The sequence below is a fragment of the Callospermophilus lateralis genome, chromosome 9 (genome assembly GCF_048772815.1).
Source record: "Callospermophilus lateralis isolate mCalLat2 chromosome 9, mCalLat2.hap1, whole genome shotgun sequence".
Taxonomy (NCBI): domain Eukaryota; kingdom Metazoa; phylum Chordata; class Mammalia; order Rodentia; family Sciuridae; genus Callospermophilus; species Callospermophilus lateralis.
Genome location: NC_135313.1, coordinates 65,506,880 through 65,523,142, shown reverse-complemented (window position 1 = coordinate 65,523,142; position 16,263 = coordinate 65,506,880). Strand labels below are relative to the sequence as shown.

The 16,263-nt window shown below is 37.3% G+C and overlaps 1 protein-coding gene across 1 annotated transcript in view; it reads right to left on the bottom strand.

Annotated features, from left to right (window-relative positions):
* Grb14 (growth factor receptor bound protein 14) overlaps positions 1 to 15,934 on the bottom strand; it is a 113,131-nt gene extending 97,197 nt beyond the window's left edge. Inside the window, exons 1-2 of the mRNA XM_076865791.2 lie at positions 15,574 to 15,934; positions 14,177 to 14,309 (exon numbers count right to left, since the gene is read on the bottom strand). Coding sequence (XP_076721906.1) covers positions 14,177 to 14,309; positions 15,574 to 15,764 — 324 coding nt within the window. The 5' untranslated portion in view covers positions 15,765 to 15,934. The remainder of the gene's footprint in view (positions 1 to 14,176; positions 14,310 to 15,573) is intronic.
* Between the last annotated feature and the right edge of the window lie 329 nt (positions 15,935 to 16,263).

The following is a 16,263-nucleotide window of genomic DNA, read 5'->3' as shown; positions in this document are numbered from 1 at the left end:
GAAAAAAAAACAACTAAAAAATAAATATTAAAAAATTCTCTCTCTCTCTCTCTCTCTCTCTCTCTCTCTCTCTCTCTCTCCCTTTCTCACTCTGAAAAGAAAACAGTAAGTTGCAGAGCAAAATATTTTGAATACACGATTAAAATGTTACAGTGCTCTATGTTTTGTAAAGGTATAAAAATGCAGAAGTAAAGGATACTCATCAACCTCAGAACACCAATTCCCGTAAAGAAGAAAGAAAGGAGAAACAAAATAGAATTGGGAACAAAGGCACATAGAGAGGGCAACCACATACTATATGAACAACATCTTATTTCTAAAAAAAAAAAAAAAAAAAAAAAGTTATATCTCTTCATGCTGGGAATTGTTTCATGGGGAAAATGCACCATCACACACTACAAAATAATAAACTTCAAAAACAGGATAAGTTAAAGAAACCAGACAGAAGGATATAGGTTATATATCATATGAATCCACTTTTATGAAATGTCTAGAGTTGGTAAATCCATAGAGACAAAATGTAGACTGGTGGCTATAGGGACATGGAGGAGAATATGGGGAGTGACTGTTTAATGAAAACAGTGATGCTGTTAGTGTATATAAATGTTTAGAAACTAGACAAACACAATGTTGGCATGATACTATGAATGAATGTACTAGATACACTATAAACACGGTTAAAAGGTTAAGAATATTTTTAGAGGTTAGTTTTATACATTTTGCCTCCTTAATTTAAAAAAAAAGTCAAAACATATAATATTCCTAGGAATAAAAGAACACACAAAAAAAATCAGAGTAACCAAGGAGGAGAATCTCAAAGTGTCATAAAAGAGATGACATGACCTGAACTACTACAATGCCACACAGGTCATGTAAGGTGGATGAATCTCAGAACTGTCTTCTCAAAAGGACTTGATAACCAACTGGATAAGGAGAGACAAGAATGAAAGATGCTGAAGGTGAGTTAAGGTTTCTGATTTTCTAATGTGGGGAGAGAGCATTCCATTCCCAAAGAATGGAAACAGAGGGTAAAGAGCAAGTTTAAGAGGAAAAGTATTCGTTTTGTTTGGAATATGCTGGGTTGAGATGCACATGGGCTTTTATAAGTGAAGGAATCCAGCAGGCAGCCCAGGATAAAGTTCTAGTCTAGATTTATAATACCACGATTGAGGCCATGAAAGTAGATGAGCTCACCCAGGCAATAAAATGAAAATAAGTTTTAAGACAAAGCTCTTAAGGACACCAGTACTAAAAGCCTACAGCAGAAACCTGCAGGAGGCAGATGGCAGCAAAGTGTTTCAGGATGGAAACAATAGTCAAAAATGTTCCAAACTCCTGAGACATTGAAATAAGAACTGAGAAATAGATCTTCAGGAATAAGGTGGTCCTCAGAGACTCTGGTGACAGCCATTTCCTGCCAAGATGCAGAAAAGTTGAGTAGAAAACACTATTCAAATGCTTAAAAAACCAACGACCTCAATACAGATGCAGGTACCAGTAAAATCAGAGACTCTCTTGAAAGAAAGAACTTTGGCTAGAGAAGAAAGGAGAGGTGATTTAAAACAAAAACAAAAACAAAAACCTCTCTAGAGGGTTACAAAGACTCACTTCTCACAGAACCGAAAACCACACTATTGCTTCTCAAATGTTTTCACCAGAACTACCCAAAATGGGCAGCGGGGATTGGGGAGGTGAGGGGAGTGGGGGCACCACTGCACATCATGTTCAATCATGTAAGTGGAATAAGCCAGACTCAGAAAGTCAAGGGTCATATGTTTTCTCTCATATGTGGAACTATACAGAAAAAAGCAGAGGAAAGGGATCTCATAAAAACAGCAGAAAAACCAATAGAGGACAGAAATCAGAAAAAGGGAGAAGTAGAGGGAAAGGAGAGGTCCTGGACAATGAAGTTGACCTAATTATGTTATGTGCACATACAAATAAATCACAACGAATGACACTATAATATATGATTACAATGTACCGTTCAAAACGTACTAAAGTAATTGCACAGCCCTTCCCATCTCAGGGTAGACAATAATGCAAAGATATTTAATTTGTTCTTAAAAATCATGTAAACTGTGATTCTATTCAACTACAGGAATGTTTATCTTCACGTAAAAATGTTTCCTCTCATTTTCAATTAAAATTAATGTTCCAAAAGGTGTTTACCAAACAACTTCAACTCCTCCATGACCCTCCCACAGTCCCCACTTGAGCCACATGTATGCACTCGTCATATATTCCCATTATGAGAAATATGGAGGAGGTTTTTCATTTCACAAGAGGGAAATCCCCTGGAAATCTCTTGGAAAAGCACACCCATAAACTCTACATGAACAGTAAACATTCTTCCCTTTACTATTCTTAAAACTATCCTCAACCTTCAAATTATACTCCAATATCATGGACTTTGGTGGGTAAATCAGTGTTGAGAGACTTTATGCTTCCTCTTCATCTTTCTCAACTAAAGAATCATAGTTTATTAAGTATGTTATACATGGAGGTTGACCAAAAACCTTCAAATATTTAGTCATTTTTCTCTGAACCCCTCCCATATCTTTCCCAAGGTCCAGGTCTGGTTTGTAAAGGGGCCCTTATGCTTTGGGGACAAAGGCAGGTTCAGCCTAAATGAGGTCATTAAAACAAAACATCAAGTTCCCAGTGCCCTAAGATTCCAAGCCAATGACCTACAGAGTGTTCCAGCTGATCTTAATTTCCTTGGCACAGCACGGTCAGAGTACTGTAATATAATGCAAAATGGCTCTAAAAAGAAACCAGATACTTGCCAGAGTCTTGCCAACACACAGTTAAATAATACCAAAGTAGCCCTTTCGTCTGAATACTGTGCTTCACACGCATATGTCACCCTTCCCAAGAATGAAAGCAATCTTCCACTGTGAATGTCAATTGATTGAAAAACTTTCCTGGACTCAGCCCCATAAAGTATCCTTGCTTTTAAACTGGCATACATGTGCTGGTAGACTGAAAATACTTGCAAGGAGGACAAAGAGACAAAGAACAGAACTTATTCTGAGCAAGCATAATCCAAATTTAGAATGTGCTTATAATGGTAAAACAAAACTCAAACATTTATCCTGACAAGGATCTCGGTACCATCTAACAATATCAGACCCCTCCCAGAACATAAACTAAATTTCACGTTTCTAAGTTTCTTTACAAATTCAATATCATTTATATTAAACTACCAGTATATTCCCAAATATTTTCTCATTTAACAATCATTTTTCTGCTCCTTCCCCAAACACTTATCCATTCATTCAGCAAAACTTTACCAAGAGCCTGTTAAGTAACATGTATTGTTTGCCTGATGGAGACTGAGTAAATAAAACTTGATAAAGCAAAGTTCCTATCTTTGCAGAGCTTATGTTCCACAGGGAAAAGGCTAAGAGTAAACACATATATGTATTAACATGTGATATGTCAGATGACAATAAGTACTAAGAAAATTAGGCTGCATAAATGTTATTGTTTGGGTTTCTCATGTCCTTCATAGGTATTGGTCCACAGTCCATGTGCTATTAGGAGGTGGTGGAAAGTTTGAGAGATGCAGCCTAGTAGAAGGAAATTACACCACTGGAGTCATGTCCTTGAAGGGGAGATTGCAACTCCAGCCCTTTCCTCCCTCTCTCTCTTAATTACTTCCCAGTCACCATAAGGTTGTAGTTTTGCTCCATGAGAGCTCCTCAGAACAATCAGCTGCCTTGCCACACACTCAAAAATCATGGGGTCAACTAATCATAAGCTTGAAACCCTCAAATCTGTGAGCCATAATAAACCGTTCCTCTTTTACATTGGTTATCCCAGATATTTTGTTACTGTAATAAAAAGCTGACTAATACAGTTAAGGAGAGAGGGAGTACAGAGGTGATGGAAGATAATGTTAATCTTTGAATTTCATCTGAGCTAAAATCACCTTTAATTGTGAACTGGTGAATCACTTAGGGCCCCCTATAACACAACTGAAAACAATAAATTGAAAACACATAACTCAAAAAAGGTGTATTACCAAGTCAGATTCATTCATTTTCTCAATTTCATTAGAAAAGCTTTACCATTAATAATTTAGTACTCTTTCACTTAAATGCACTTTGTTTAAACTAATACTCTTAGGAATATCTGGATAAAATGTGTTAATTTTATCATAACTTGAGCAAACCAACATACTGTAAGGCTTTTGCAACTTTTTTTTTCAAAAGTGGCTTTTGTCTTAGCTTTGAAATGAATTTTAATCAAAAGTTTATGATTTCAGATTTAGCATATTCAGTTTAATAAAAATGTCAACCACATAATTAAAGTTAGTTCTAACATATCAATCAGCCAAATGAGACTCACATTCTATCAGGTAAAATTTAACTTTAATTTTCAATTAAATATAGATATCAATATCATTCCAAGAGAAAAATTATTATAAATCATTAAAAAAAATCATGGATTATATTTTATAAGAGAAATAGCTGATTGCAGTCAAAATTTAAAATAATACAGAACCATGCGTTCTAAGGAGATGAAGTGCTAAAAAGTACACAGAATTCCTTTGGTAATTGTATGAATGTACATTTATATGTCTGAGTTTCAGCTTTAGACCTAATTAAATAAAAACCAAGTATGGAACTAGAAATAGCTCCATTAAATAAATGATGATAAAAATTCCTTACATTTTTAATAAAAACAAATGGTACAGTCTTTAAAATTCAGTCCAATATTAGGATATAATTTTTTAAGAAGTAGAAAATATTAAAATACTATATTATGGATTATGATGAGAACTGACTGGAATGGAAATGAACAGTTCATAACATGATTTGCTAAAATAGATTTACCACAATACTGAATTAGCACTAAAAAACTGAAAGAAATCATGTATGAGTTTTATCACTGAGTTTTACTCAATAACCTGAAATTGTTGGTAGTCCCAGCTATTAAGAGTATTAGCTAGAATAACTCTTGTGGTTTAGATAGACGGTTTCCCCCACAAGCTCATGTGTGAGACAATGCAATCATTTTCAGAAGGGAAATGATTGGGTGTGGGAGCCTTAACCAAGTAAGTACATTAATCTGCTGATATGACAAATGAGGAGGTAACTGTAGAAAGGTAGTAGCACCTGGAAGAAGTAACTCACTAGGGTTGTGTCTTTCGAGTATATGTTTTGTCCCCAGTAAGCAGAACTCTTTGCCTCCAGGTTACTATGTCCTGAGCTGCTTTCCTCTGCCATGTTCTTCTGCCATGATATCTGATTCACATTGAGCCTACATCTATGGAGTCAGCTATGGACTGAGACCTCTGAATCTGTGAGCCAAAATTAACTTTTCTTCCTCTAATTGCTCCTATCAGGTCTTCTGTTCACAAAGACGCAAAACTGACAAGAAGAAATTGTAACTAAGACCTCCCTGCCTGCCACTGCACTCTGCTAAAAGAGAGCTACCACGTCTAAGGTCAGGCATTTCCTAGGCAGTCCAGTCTCCATGCCCTAATTCTGAACAATTCTGTAGGGCTATCCAAGACCCAGAGTTCCTGGGATGGGTTGGGGCTTTTGCTACAGCTGTTGTGACTTCTTGTGTCCATTCCTGAAGTTGTTGCTTCCAAGAGCTCTCCCCAGGAAACTTCCTAAATGCAAACCTGTTTTAAGTCAGCTTCCCTGGGAACCTTATCTGATGTGCTAATCTATATCATATCAGTGTTTGTAAGCACATTTTCTTTCAGCTACTGATCCACCCTATCTATATATTAATCTATAAATCCATCTATATATAATTTTTTCTTGCACTACTGGAGGTTGAAACCAGGGCCTGGCACATGCCAGGCAAGTGTTCTACCACTGAGCTACATCCCCATCCCATTTAAATTTTTTTTTCCATTTAATTTTAAGATAGTGTCTCACTAAATAACCCCAGCTATTCTCAAACTTCTGACCCTCCTGCCTCTGTCTTCCCAGTAGCTGGGATTACAGGTGTGCACCACCTAATAAATATGTATTAAGAATAGCAGAAAATATTCTGAAATACATGACAAAAGGCCATTTTCAGGAGTCCAAGTTTCTCATTGATGCAGTTTTTACTTTGTTCTTAGGAAACTCTTCCTTGTGGGTTATATCTTCTCTGACAACAGCCTGGACCTGGAAAAACTCAAGTCAAAAATAGAAAATTGAAGAGTTCAAAGCCAGCCTCAGCAATGATGAGGTAATGAGCTCTGTCTCTAAATATATATAATTTTTTCTTGCACTACTGGAGGTTGTGCATATAGTGAGACCCTGTTTCTAAATAAACTACAAAATAGGGCTGGGGATGTGGCTCAGTAGTTGAATGCCCCTGAGTTCAATCGCAGGTACCAAAAAAACCCCCAGGTTTGAGGCATAAAATGATAGGAATCCCTTCTGATTCGTGATGCTTTAATTAATCATTAAAGGAACTTTCCCTGAGTGTGATGCACTAGAAGGTTACATGCCCCAAGGTATCAGGAAAAACCATGTGAATGTGAACACAAATGGGTTCTCTTGAAGACACATTTTAAGGAAAAGTACATATAGAAGATGAAGATCTGGAAACTGGTTTTCTTAAATCTATGAGTTTGTGTACCCCTTTGGGAGTGTTGGCATATATTTAATAGGTATATGTCTCTCCATTTACATATAATGACCACTCACCTAAATATTTCATCAGTGAAATGAATACTGAATAATTAAAACTTGCTAACATTTACATTGGTCTGAGAGACTCAAACCCACCTGATACTTCCACTCAAGATTTTCTGTACAGATTTTATAAATATACAGAAAGCTGAAAAGAGTATAGAAATCCACTGAGCACACTTCATTTACAATTACACTAAAGAAAAATACTGTATAAAGCCAGAAATGTCTCCACTAGTTTCATTACACTTGATTAAAAATTCCTATGTGCTAAATTAAAGCAAAAAAATTTAGATTGCTAAAATCCAATTAGTCCAGGATCCTCATCTATAATTTTACTTTTGTAAATAGAATCTTTTAATAGAATTATAAATATTTTTAATTTAATGAAGACCAGGAAGATAATTTATTATGATTAGAAGAAATATGTTACAATTTGATAAAATTGGTTTTAATTATGTACTTATTTTCAATAATCCATACACTCAATCATTCTTTGAACATAAGAACCTAAATCAATGAACCATTTGGAAGGGAAAACAATATGTAATTAGACAAAACAGAAAAAGAAAGAAAACAATTCAGACTATGGAAAGCAATACATAATTAAGCCAAATAGATAAGTAAGGCAAGTCAGATTATGGTAAAAACAGCAAAGTAAATAAACTGAGAAATGTAATAGGTTTTAAAAAATAAAAATAAAAAAGCAGGCTACTTTGGGAAATCTGGTCAAAAAAGTGTACCTTGCTCAGATGTTCTTATGCTAAAACCTAAAGAATAAGGAGGAGTCAACTATGTAAAGAGTCAGGAAGAATTTCCAGGCCCAGAAAACAGTCAAGCCAAAGATCTGATACAGAGGGGCAGGGAGAAAAAAAAAAAAAAAGCTTGTTTCAAGTTCACAGACAGTATGAAGCTTCAGTATGATAAACAGAGGGTAAAATGCACAGGAGGTTTATAAAATAGACAGGGGTCAAACCATCTAGAGTCCTATAAGCCAAAGTTAGAAACAGAGACTTTTGTAAGTTATCTAAACATGACATGATCTACATTTCTAAAAGTTCCCTGTAACAACTGTATGGAGAATGGACCAAGATAGGCTAATGTAGAAGCAAAGACATATATGGCTTCCAGATATGGTTCCTGCAGGGAGAAAGACAGTAGCTTAAATTAGGATTGAAGCAGCCAAGATGAAAAATATATAGATCCAAGTTGGCTTTGTGGAAAGATATAACAGTAAATAAGAAGACCACAGAGTGTTCCTCTTGGTTTTTGGCAAGAGGAATTCAGAGAAGGACTGAGGATGTGATTATTCTACACACTTTTGCCAAGTAGAGCCAAATGCAATTGGACCTCCACCAGCCTCAAATGCTCACATCTTTTTTTTTTTTTTTTTTTTTTTTTTTTGGTGCTTGGAGATTTGAACACAGACCCTCATGCTTGCCAGGCAAGCAATTTACCATTGAGCCACATCCCCAGCTCAAATGCTCATATCTATCGCATATTCTTATTTCTAAGTTTAAATACTTGGTTCTGTACTTCATCTTCATACGTCAACCTGGTCCCTCTTAGATGTGAGACACTTCCTGGTTCACTTTTTAATATATAAACCTTGACTCTGATGCACAATCTTTAATTTATCCAAACCCTCCTGTTCCCATCGTTTCCATGAAGGTGACCTTGGTGTTCCTTCTCCAAGGCACCCCAAATGTGCTCTTTATCAAAAGAGATGTGGTGACCATATGGGAAGATGTGCATGGAGACTGAGAGGGAGCTTCTACCAGTGAGACCAAAGAAACCTTCCACAACTCCTGTATCTAACAGCACACAAGTCATTAGTGCTTCAAGAGCCATCCAAATCACTTGCTCTGGGAATAGAATAAAATTATACAGCTTTAGGACCCAGAAAGTGTGGGCAATGGTCTGTTATCACATAACCTAGCAGTCATAAAACAATGCTAAAAACTAAGCTGACTGACTCCCAGATCACTATCTTTCAATCACATCATATTGACTCACCTCTTTCCACAGATACAATATTAAAAGTGGTACATAGGATGTTTTATAAGTTTAATATTCTTTGGAGCTATTAAGGGTTTAAAAACCTTGAGAGTGGCCTGTCAATCCAACCAGAACATACAGCATTACATCTATGTGTGTGAATAAACCACAAAATTATTAATGATATTTTGAAACAAAAGCATTTATAAACTGATGAAGAAATTAAAACTCCTATATGTGTTTATTTTCTCTCCAGCTTTGAAAAATATTAAATATTCTGGCCAAAAGAAAGGACAAGGATTCTCTTCCTATATCAGCTCATTTGTTTCTCTACTAAATTAACTCTGGATACTTCCCTCTCTCCTTGTGGCCACTTCCTAGGGTCTTCCTGGAGCTACACTTCATCAAAAATGCTGAAGAGACAATTCCCAGTCCCACTTATACATGTAATCCTGCTAACACATGTAAATGTATACTTACACAATAGAACATATTACTCTTCCATATGAGCAGACATTTTCTAAAGTAATATCCGTAAGATTGCAGAAATCTTTTTTTATATTAATTGATTCACATTTATATTAACATTATATATGTTCCCCAGGGAAAAACAAAGCAGAAACTGGGTTTTCAAAAAGTGAAAAAATAAGCCCATACTAAAGATGAAGGTTGGACTGCAAATGTACCCTGAGAATTAACCAAACTGGAAGTAAAAGCTTGAAAAATGGAAGCTCTGCTAGAGGATTTAAGTTTTAAAATAGGAAGAGGCAGCTGTCTTCTGCTACAAATGAAGATAACTAGCATGAGGTTGAGAGGATACTGAGTGGGTAGCTCCTGTCATCAATGGCTAAGGGACCTCACTAAGATGTACATTCAGGACATCCCTGAAGAGTGACATCAACTAAAAACATTGTCTAGTAAATATGTGTCATTAATTAAATAAATTGAGGCAAAGAAACTGGATACCCTGAAACTGATGGGCTAAGTCAGACAGACAAATTCGTGTGTCATCCTACATCACACATATATGAAAAGAATTAGTTTGTGTGCCCTCTTATTTTTGTTTGAGATTTTTTCTCCCAGGACACTAGCTGTCCACTGTCTCTTCCCTGCCTCCAAATGACATGCCTACTGAATCTGTACCTCCTCACGGAACCTCCCATACCCTTGTTGAGCAAGCACTGGTCCACATCCCTGCTGTCCCCTTGGCCACAACTGGTAAGAGTGGGACACACTGAGCTAATGACTCTAGTCAGTAATGAAGTACTGATCCACTAATGTTACAACTTAGGGGTGTCCACTGGCAAGCAAAACTACATAGAAATATCAGAAAATGAAACGGATCTGCAAGAAGCAGAGACTATGAGGTATGCCTGTTAGAGAATAAAAGAGAACAGAGAAAGTGGTTTTCATGATTGCTGACTTTCTAATTCTCAGTTCTAATCTCTTATGAGACCATTGAACTATTGACCTTTAGGTACTAAAATATAACCTCTCAGGCTAGTTCATTTAAGGCTCTGTTTCCTCCAATCAATCAATACATGGCTAGAATAGCTACAAAAGTCCATTTGCAATATTCCCAGTTTTTCTCATCTAAATAGATTTGTCCACAGTTTTGAAAGGTCAGAGTCTAAAAGTGGCAGAGATTAAGAGCAGCACTGATTGATTCTGTACATATGTCAAAAAGAAAAACATAGGACAAAACCTTCTGTCCTTTCCTAGGACATCACTACTCAGTGAGTTCTGCAAGAGATTCAAGTATTCTGAAGACAAAGATCATGGTTTAGTAACCGCACTTTGAGAAGCATTGCTGTAAAGCCTACTTTAACATTACTACAAAGATCTGTACACTTATAACTTCTCCAAAATAATTATATTCATCAAACATCTGTATTCAAAAGTAGCAAATTGCTCTTAGAAAGATAGATTTGTTTGAAACCCTATTAAGAGCAAGTATTGTTTTTGTTATTCTCTCTGCATATATATTTGTGTTTCATTTCACATTAAATGAGATTTTGTAAAACAGCTTGGAGGGCCAAAATACAATTTATGTTGTTGTTTCCATCTGAAAATGAATTTAAACTCCCAAATTTGCAGACTTTTGAAACATAGCCAGTTTGTAATTTGAGGATTTCATGTGCCACTCTAACTGAGAAAATTTGATTATGGATGGTTTTAGATGGTACCACGGCATTGTTGTTATTTTTGTTAGGGAATAATGGCATTTGGGTCTTATTTTTTTTAATTCATTTTTTCAAAGATGCTTATAAAACTAGGTAGAGTTCCAATGACAAGATATCCATGATTTCCTCTAAAACATTTCAACAAAGAAAAATGAAAACTTACAAAAGGAATATATAAAATAAATGGTGCAAAATCTTGATAATCGCTGAGTCTGCAAAACTGAGAATGTGGCAGATTTTGTTTCTATTTCTGTGCATATTAGAAAAAAGGAGTATATGAAAACTCAATTAATGTAGCAGTCACCCAAGATTCCTTTTAGAGCACACATACAGGCTCAGCACAGACAAACCAGAATAATTACTGACATCACAAAGAAATTACATAATAGACCTTTTAAATTGGGGACAGAGATTCATTTATCTTTTGAAAGTCCCTGACAGACAAAAGGAAATAAAGTCAGAGCACATGGAAAACTAATTCCTTAATTATTTGGAAGACATTATTTTTCCAGAATATACAAAAAAGTCTTAACTCACTACAAAGTAGTCCAGAAACATTGTGTGAGAAGCAGAGCACACAGAGACATGATACTCTTTTCGATCTCCCTCATTCAACTGCAGAAGGATGGGCAAACCAATTCCAGTTTTGCATGTTCATTTTTCAATCTTAAAAGGTATGTGGCACTTCCTACTCTTCTCACAATATAATATCCAGTGGATCATAAACTATACATAAAAGCCAGTTATTAATGACACTCATAAATACTCATAAGTATTTCTTGATATGTCCAAGAACTTGATAGATTTTTCACATCAATCTTAGGGATGGGAAAGCTAAAGAAAAAAAAACAACACAAAGAGATAGTTGCATTTCAATAAGTGGGTGGGTGGGGGAATAGAGAAATTCCAGGTCCTTAGACAAATATTAACAAATAGCATGTGTTATTCCTCTTATTCTTGTATTATAAGTAGAGTTGTAGCTAATAATGCTGATGTATGTTTATTGCTTATACAACTCTTATGGCACAAATTTTGTTCTCTTAAAAGATTTCAGTCAAATCCTCAAGAAATGCAGATATCAGGTTGAAGTTATGCCACTATTAGGTACCTAGCACTTCTTAGACTCAATTTACACATTTGTAAAAGAAGGGCATTAGACTAAATGAGCTTGAAACTCCCTCCCAACTCAAATATTCCAGAACACCCTGTTTCACAAAGCTTAATCTTTCACATGTTCAGAGACTTTATTCTGAATCAGTTATACTATATAGTCCCAGAAAGTAATTAACTAAACTTACTGCACAAACTGTGTCCAAGCATTAAAATGACCCAGGGACTGAAAAGCTTAAGAAAAGAGGGCTAAAGATCTCTTACTCCTTACTTTTCTTCAAGTAATAGGTGTTTAGAGTTCATTACTAAAGGATGATTTCCTAGCAAATTTCAATCAGAAATTAGAAAAAAAATAGAATTTAAAAATAACTTTTCTCATGCATGTATATAAAGGAAGGTACACTCTAAATCTGCATTATTGGTAAACATAAAGATATAGGTTGAGGATTATATGTGACCAGGACTATAAAAAGAGAGAGAAAGAATAAAGAATATAGATTCTGTCATTCTAGCTCTCATTTTAAAATAATAATACTGAAAGTCTACAATATTGTATTCCTTGGGGCATTTTATTTGCAAAAAGAGATAAAGCATATCCTATTTGTGGCTTCAATGTACTTTACCACTTATAGTCATATTGTTTTTTTTTTTAATGAAGAAAAAAAAAGTCTGTTCTGTAAAATGACTTTTTGACTTTGGTTTTGAAAGACGAAATTAAATTTAATATTTCTAGTCTGGGTTCTCTTAAACTTTCTGGTCACTTATTTGTAAATAGCAAGTAACAATCCTCCACTTTCCCTATTAGGAGAAAAGAATTTTTAAAATGACTGGGATGGTTAAAAAAATCAAAAACAATATAAAGAAAAGTCGTCTTCTCCTAAATGATTTCCATCATAAGTGATATTTGATAGAATAATACAGTTACATACAATCCCTTACATCATCCCAACTAAAAGCTAGAGATAACTGGACCAGGAACACCATATTGTAAAAAAGATATGTGTGTCACAGCAATACTGAGCTTGGGAAATTACTGATAGACTCATGTGTTCTCAAAACCTCCCTCATTCCAAAGAACTGAGCATGTACAAAAGAATAAAAACAAAAGGGACAAGTTCTAAATGCAAAGTCTAGGTGGGGGCAAAAGGAAATATCAAAGAAAGAAAAGGAACCTTTCTTTTCTGCAACCTGGGGATACTCTTCACAGAAACCCAGCCTTTGAGCCTAGGGAGAGACTGGCAAGAAGGGATCCTGTAAGGTGGAATACCCTTCTAGGATCAGTCACTAGAAGTCAAGCCAGGCCCCTGTGCTCCTACGTGCACATGCAGTGATCTTTCTCCAACAGGACAGAAGAAGCCTACTGGAGTCAATAACAGCATAGCATCTTTCTCTCATTTTCCACTTTGCTAAACCTGACCTACAAAAACACTGTTCCCTAAATCCCCCTCTAGTCATGACTATCCACACTCAGGGTACATCCTCTTTGTTTTGCTGGTTCAAAACTTGGAGGCAGTATTTGACAAGAGATGAATTATTACAAAGGCACTGATTTTTTTTCTCAAAATATATAATCATGATTAACATCTCTTGGTTGCTTGGTCATTATTATCTAATTTGCATGAGTCTGTCTCATGAGAAATTTGAAAAGAAAGAAAATCATAAAAATAAATTCTATCTTCTAATCATCACTTACAAGTCATATGCACTCTGCAGCCAGAGCCTTCAAACTCTGGAATTCACTGAAAGGAAGAGGACACGTTGAATCCTAAACTCAAATTATGTTTTGCCAGATTCATTACATCACTTTCCTTTAGTAAATAATAAGGTTGTCAAGGTGGGGGTTTAAAATGAAGATGAAAGAAAGCATTATAAGAGATTAGCTAATCCCCTTTTCACCCCCTTCCAATTCCTGACTTAAAATCAATGATCTGTTATCACTCATAACTCTCCTTCCTTTCCAGTGAATGAAATCAGCTTCTAGACACTGCATTTCATATATATTATCTCTTTTAACCTATCTCAAGACTCTGTGAAGGAACTTTTAACACTCCCATTATACAGCTGAGAAAACTAAGGCCCTAAGAGGAAAGCAAGCCCAAAGGACTATGTCAGTCAATAGAGTTATTTAGCTTAGGCCACACTAATTCTTTAATATTGTATAATACTGAAAATCTTAAAACTGTATTGATTCAGAACTCCTAAAATATTTGAACTTGAAAATTTAGGAATGCATACCTGTTTTTTCTTTGAATTCGCTTTGGATAACAAGCCCGATGACAACACAGATGTAAATGGAGAACAGCACAGCTCAGGAAAAGGGTTTGGAATAGATGGCATTTCCAGAACATCAAGATCTTTCTTTTTTCTCCTACACCGAGAGAACATAGGATGTAATTTACATAAAGCAGAATGTAAAATATAATTACTGTCAGGATTAAAAAGTGTTGTTGAGGCCAACATGTACCACTCTATGACAATGCTAATAATATATCAAGTGTACTGGAAAGGTCTGTGACATATTTTCTGGATATCAAAATAAAGTGATAATTGATACAAATAAATCTACAATAGTCCTACTTTTTTTTTTTGCCTTTAAAAAAAAAAATCACAAGACATGGAAACTCCACTTCCTGCACTTTCAATAATCTTCCTGAAGCAACATTATGAACTATATAAATATTAGTGCAAAATTATCATAAGGAGTTAGACATTGTTAAGCATACATAAAATTGACAACGCATATAAATTACATTTAGTGAATTCATCTCTTTGATATTTTACCAGTCACTTTTGGAAGTTATGATTTATTAATTATAGCTGCAGTTCATGTCTCTTCAAAATTTCATTCACAATGTTGCCCACACACAGTCTGTTGATTTTTCAAATGCTTATAGATACTAAACAGCAAGGCAGTGCTTTTGAAGGGATAAGTTAATAGAACTTGTTAGTATAACAAGTCCATTGGAGAGTAATTTTAACTTCACTGAAGTCTGAGCACTTTGAAAACCTGAAGGGGGAAAAAAGTACCATTTAAATGTATGAAAATAAAGATTCATAGATTTTCATGTCGTTGTAGTCTTTTTTTTTTTTTTTCCTTCCAAAAGTATGTGCAAACTCTAAAGGCACTTTGTGCTGGATGCAATGGAGATTGAGAAACCTTTTAAAGCTTCTATTCTTTCCTGCTGAACAGTAAAGACTGCTCAAATGTCAATCCATGCTATGCCTCTCATGGGTCGCTGTAAGATTCTATGTGGGAGGTGAACTCATTAATGCTTTGATTTTTTAAAATATATAAAATTAGAAGGACTGTATATTTTGAAGACAATGCTGGGTCACTAAGCAGCAGCAGAGGGTGGACAATCTGGAGTTTGGCCTCCTAGTTCACACCAATGGACAGAGGCGAGAAACACGGAGAGCTCTCAATGAAATGGTGATGCTATTTATAATAAGGCGCTGTAAGATCGCAATGTCCTGCTGATCTGGTAGAAGCAAGCTCAAAGGGAATTGTCTTCAGAGACTTTCACAAACTTGGCCCACCTCTGGGCACATGGCTCACCCCTAGGACCGCCTCCTCACCCCCTAGCCGGCTGCCAACCCAGGACACTCCCCCGCGCCCTCGGAGGGCTGCCTACCTGTCCGCAACACAACCGCGGGTCGCGTCCGGAGGGGGCAGGAGCGCTCGCGCGTGGAGCCAGGGGGCTGGCGCCAGGTCGTGGGCGTCGCCCTTCCCCTGGGCAGCGCCGCACACCTGGGCGGCCAGCGGCGAGTCCCGGGCAGCCGCCCTGCCCGCGGCGTTCTGCCCATCTTGCAGGGAAGTGGTCATTGTTGCCAACAGGGGGTCGTGGGCGTCATGGGCAACCCAGCGAGTGGAGAAAAGGGATCGGGCGGTGAGAGGCGAGGTGCCGGCTCCGCAGCTCGAGCGTTCCGCAGGTGCGGTGGCCTCGCCGCCTGCGCTAGCGGCCCCAGAGGTTCAGACGCTCGGCCGAGCTGTGTGCGAGGCGGCGGGGGAGGGGAGGGGGCGGAGGAGGAGGGTGGGGAGAGGGGAGGAGCGGCCGGTGGGTGGGGGCCGCGGGCGGCGGGGCGAAGCGAAGAGAAGCTAGGCGCGGAGGGGGCGGGGAGGGCACGCGAGTGTCGGGATCGCCCGGAGCTTGGCCCGGTGCGCTCGGGGGAGCTGGCGCCAGTCCCCAGCCGCTGGCTCTGGGGCCTCGGCTTTTAGTCCCGAGGCCCTGACGCCGCCTCCTCAGGTGGGCGCCTGAGCTAAGGCTGAGCCCGGGGTCAGAGCGGGCCCAGCGCCGCTGGGAGACCTGGACAGAGCTGAGCTG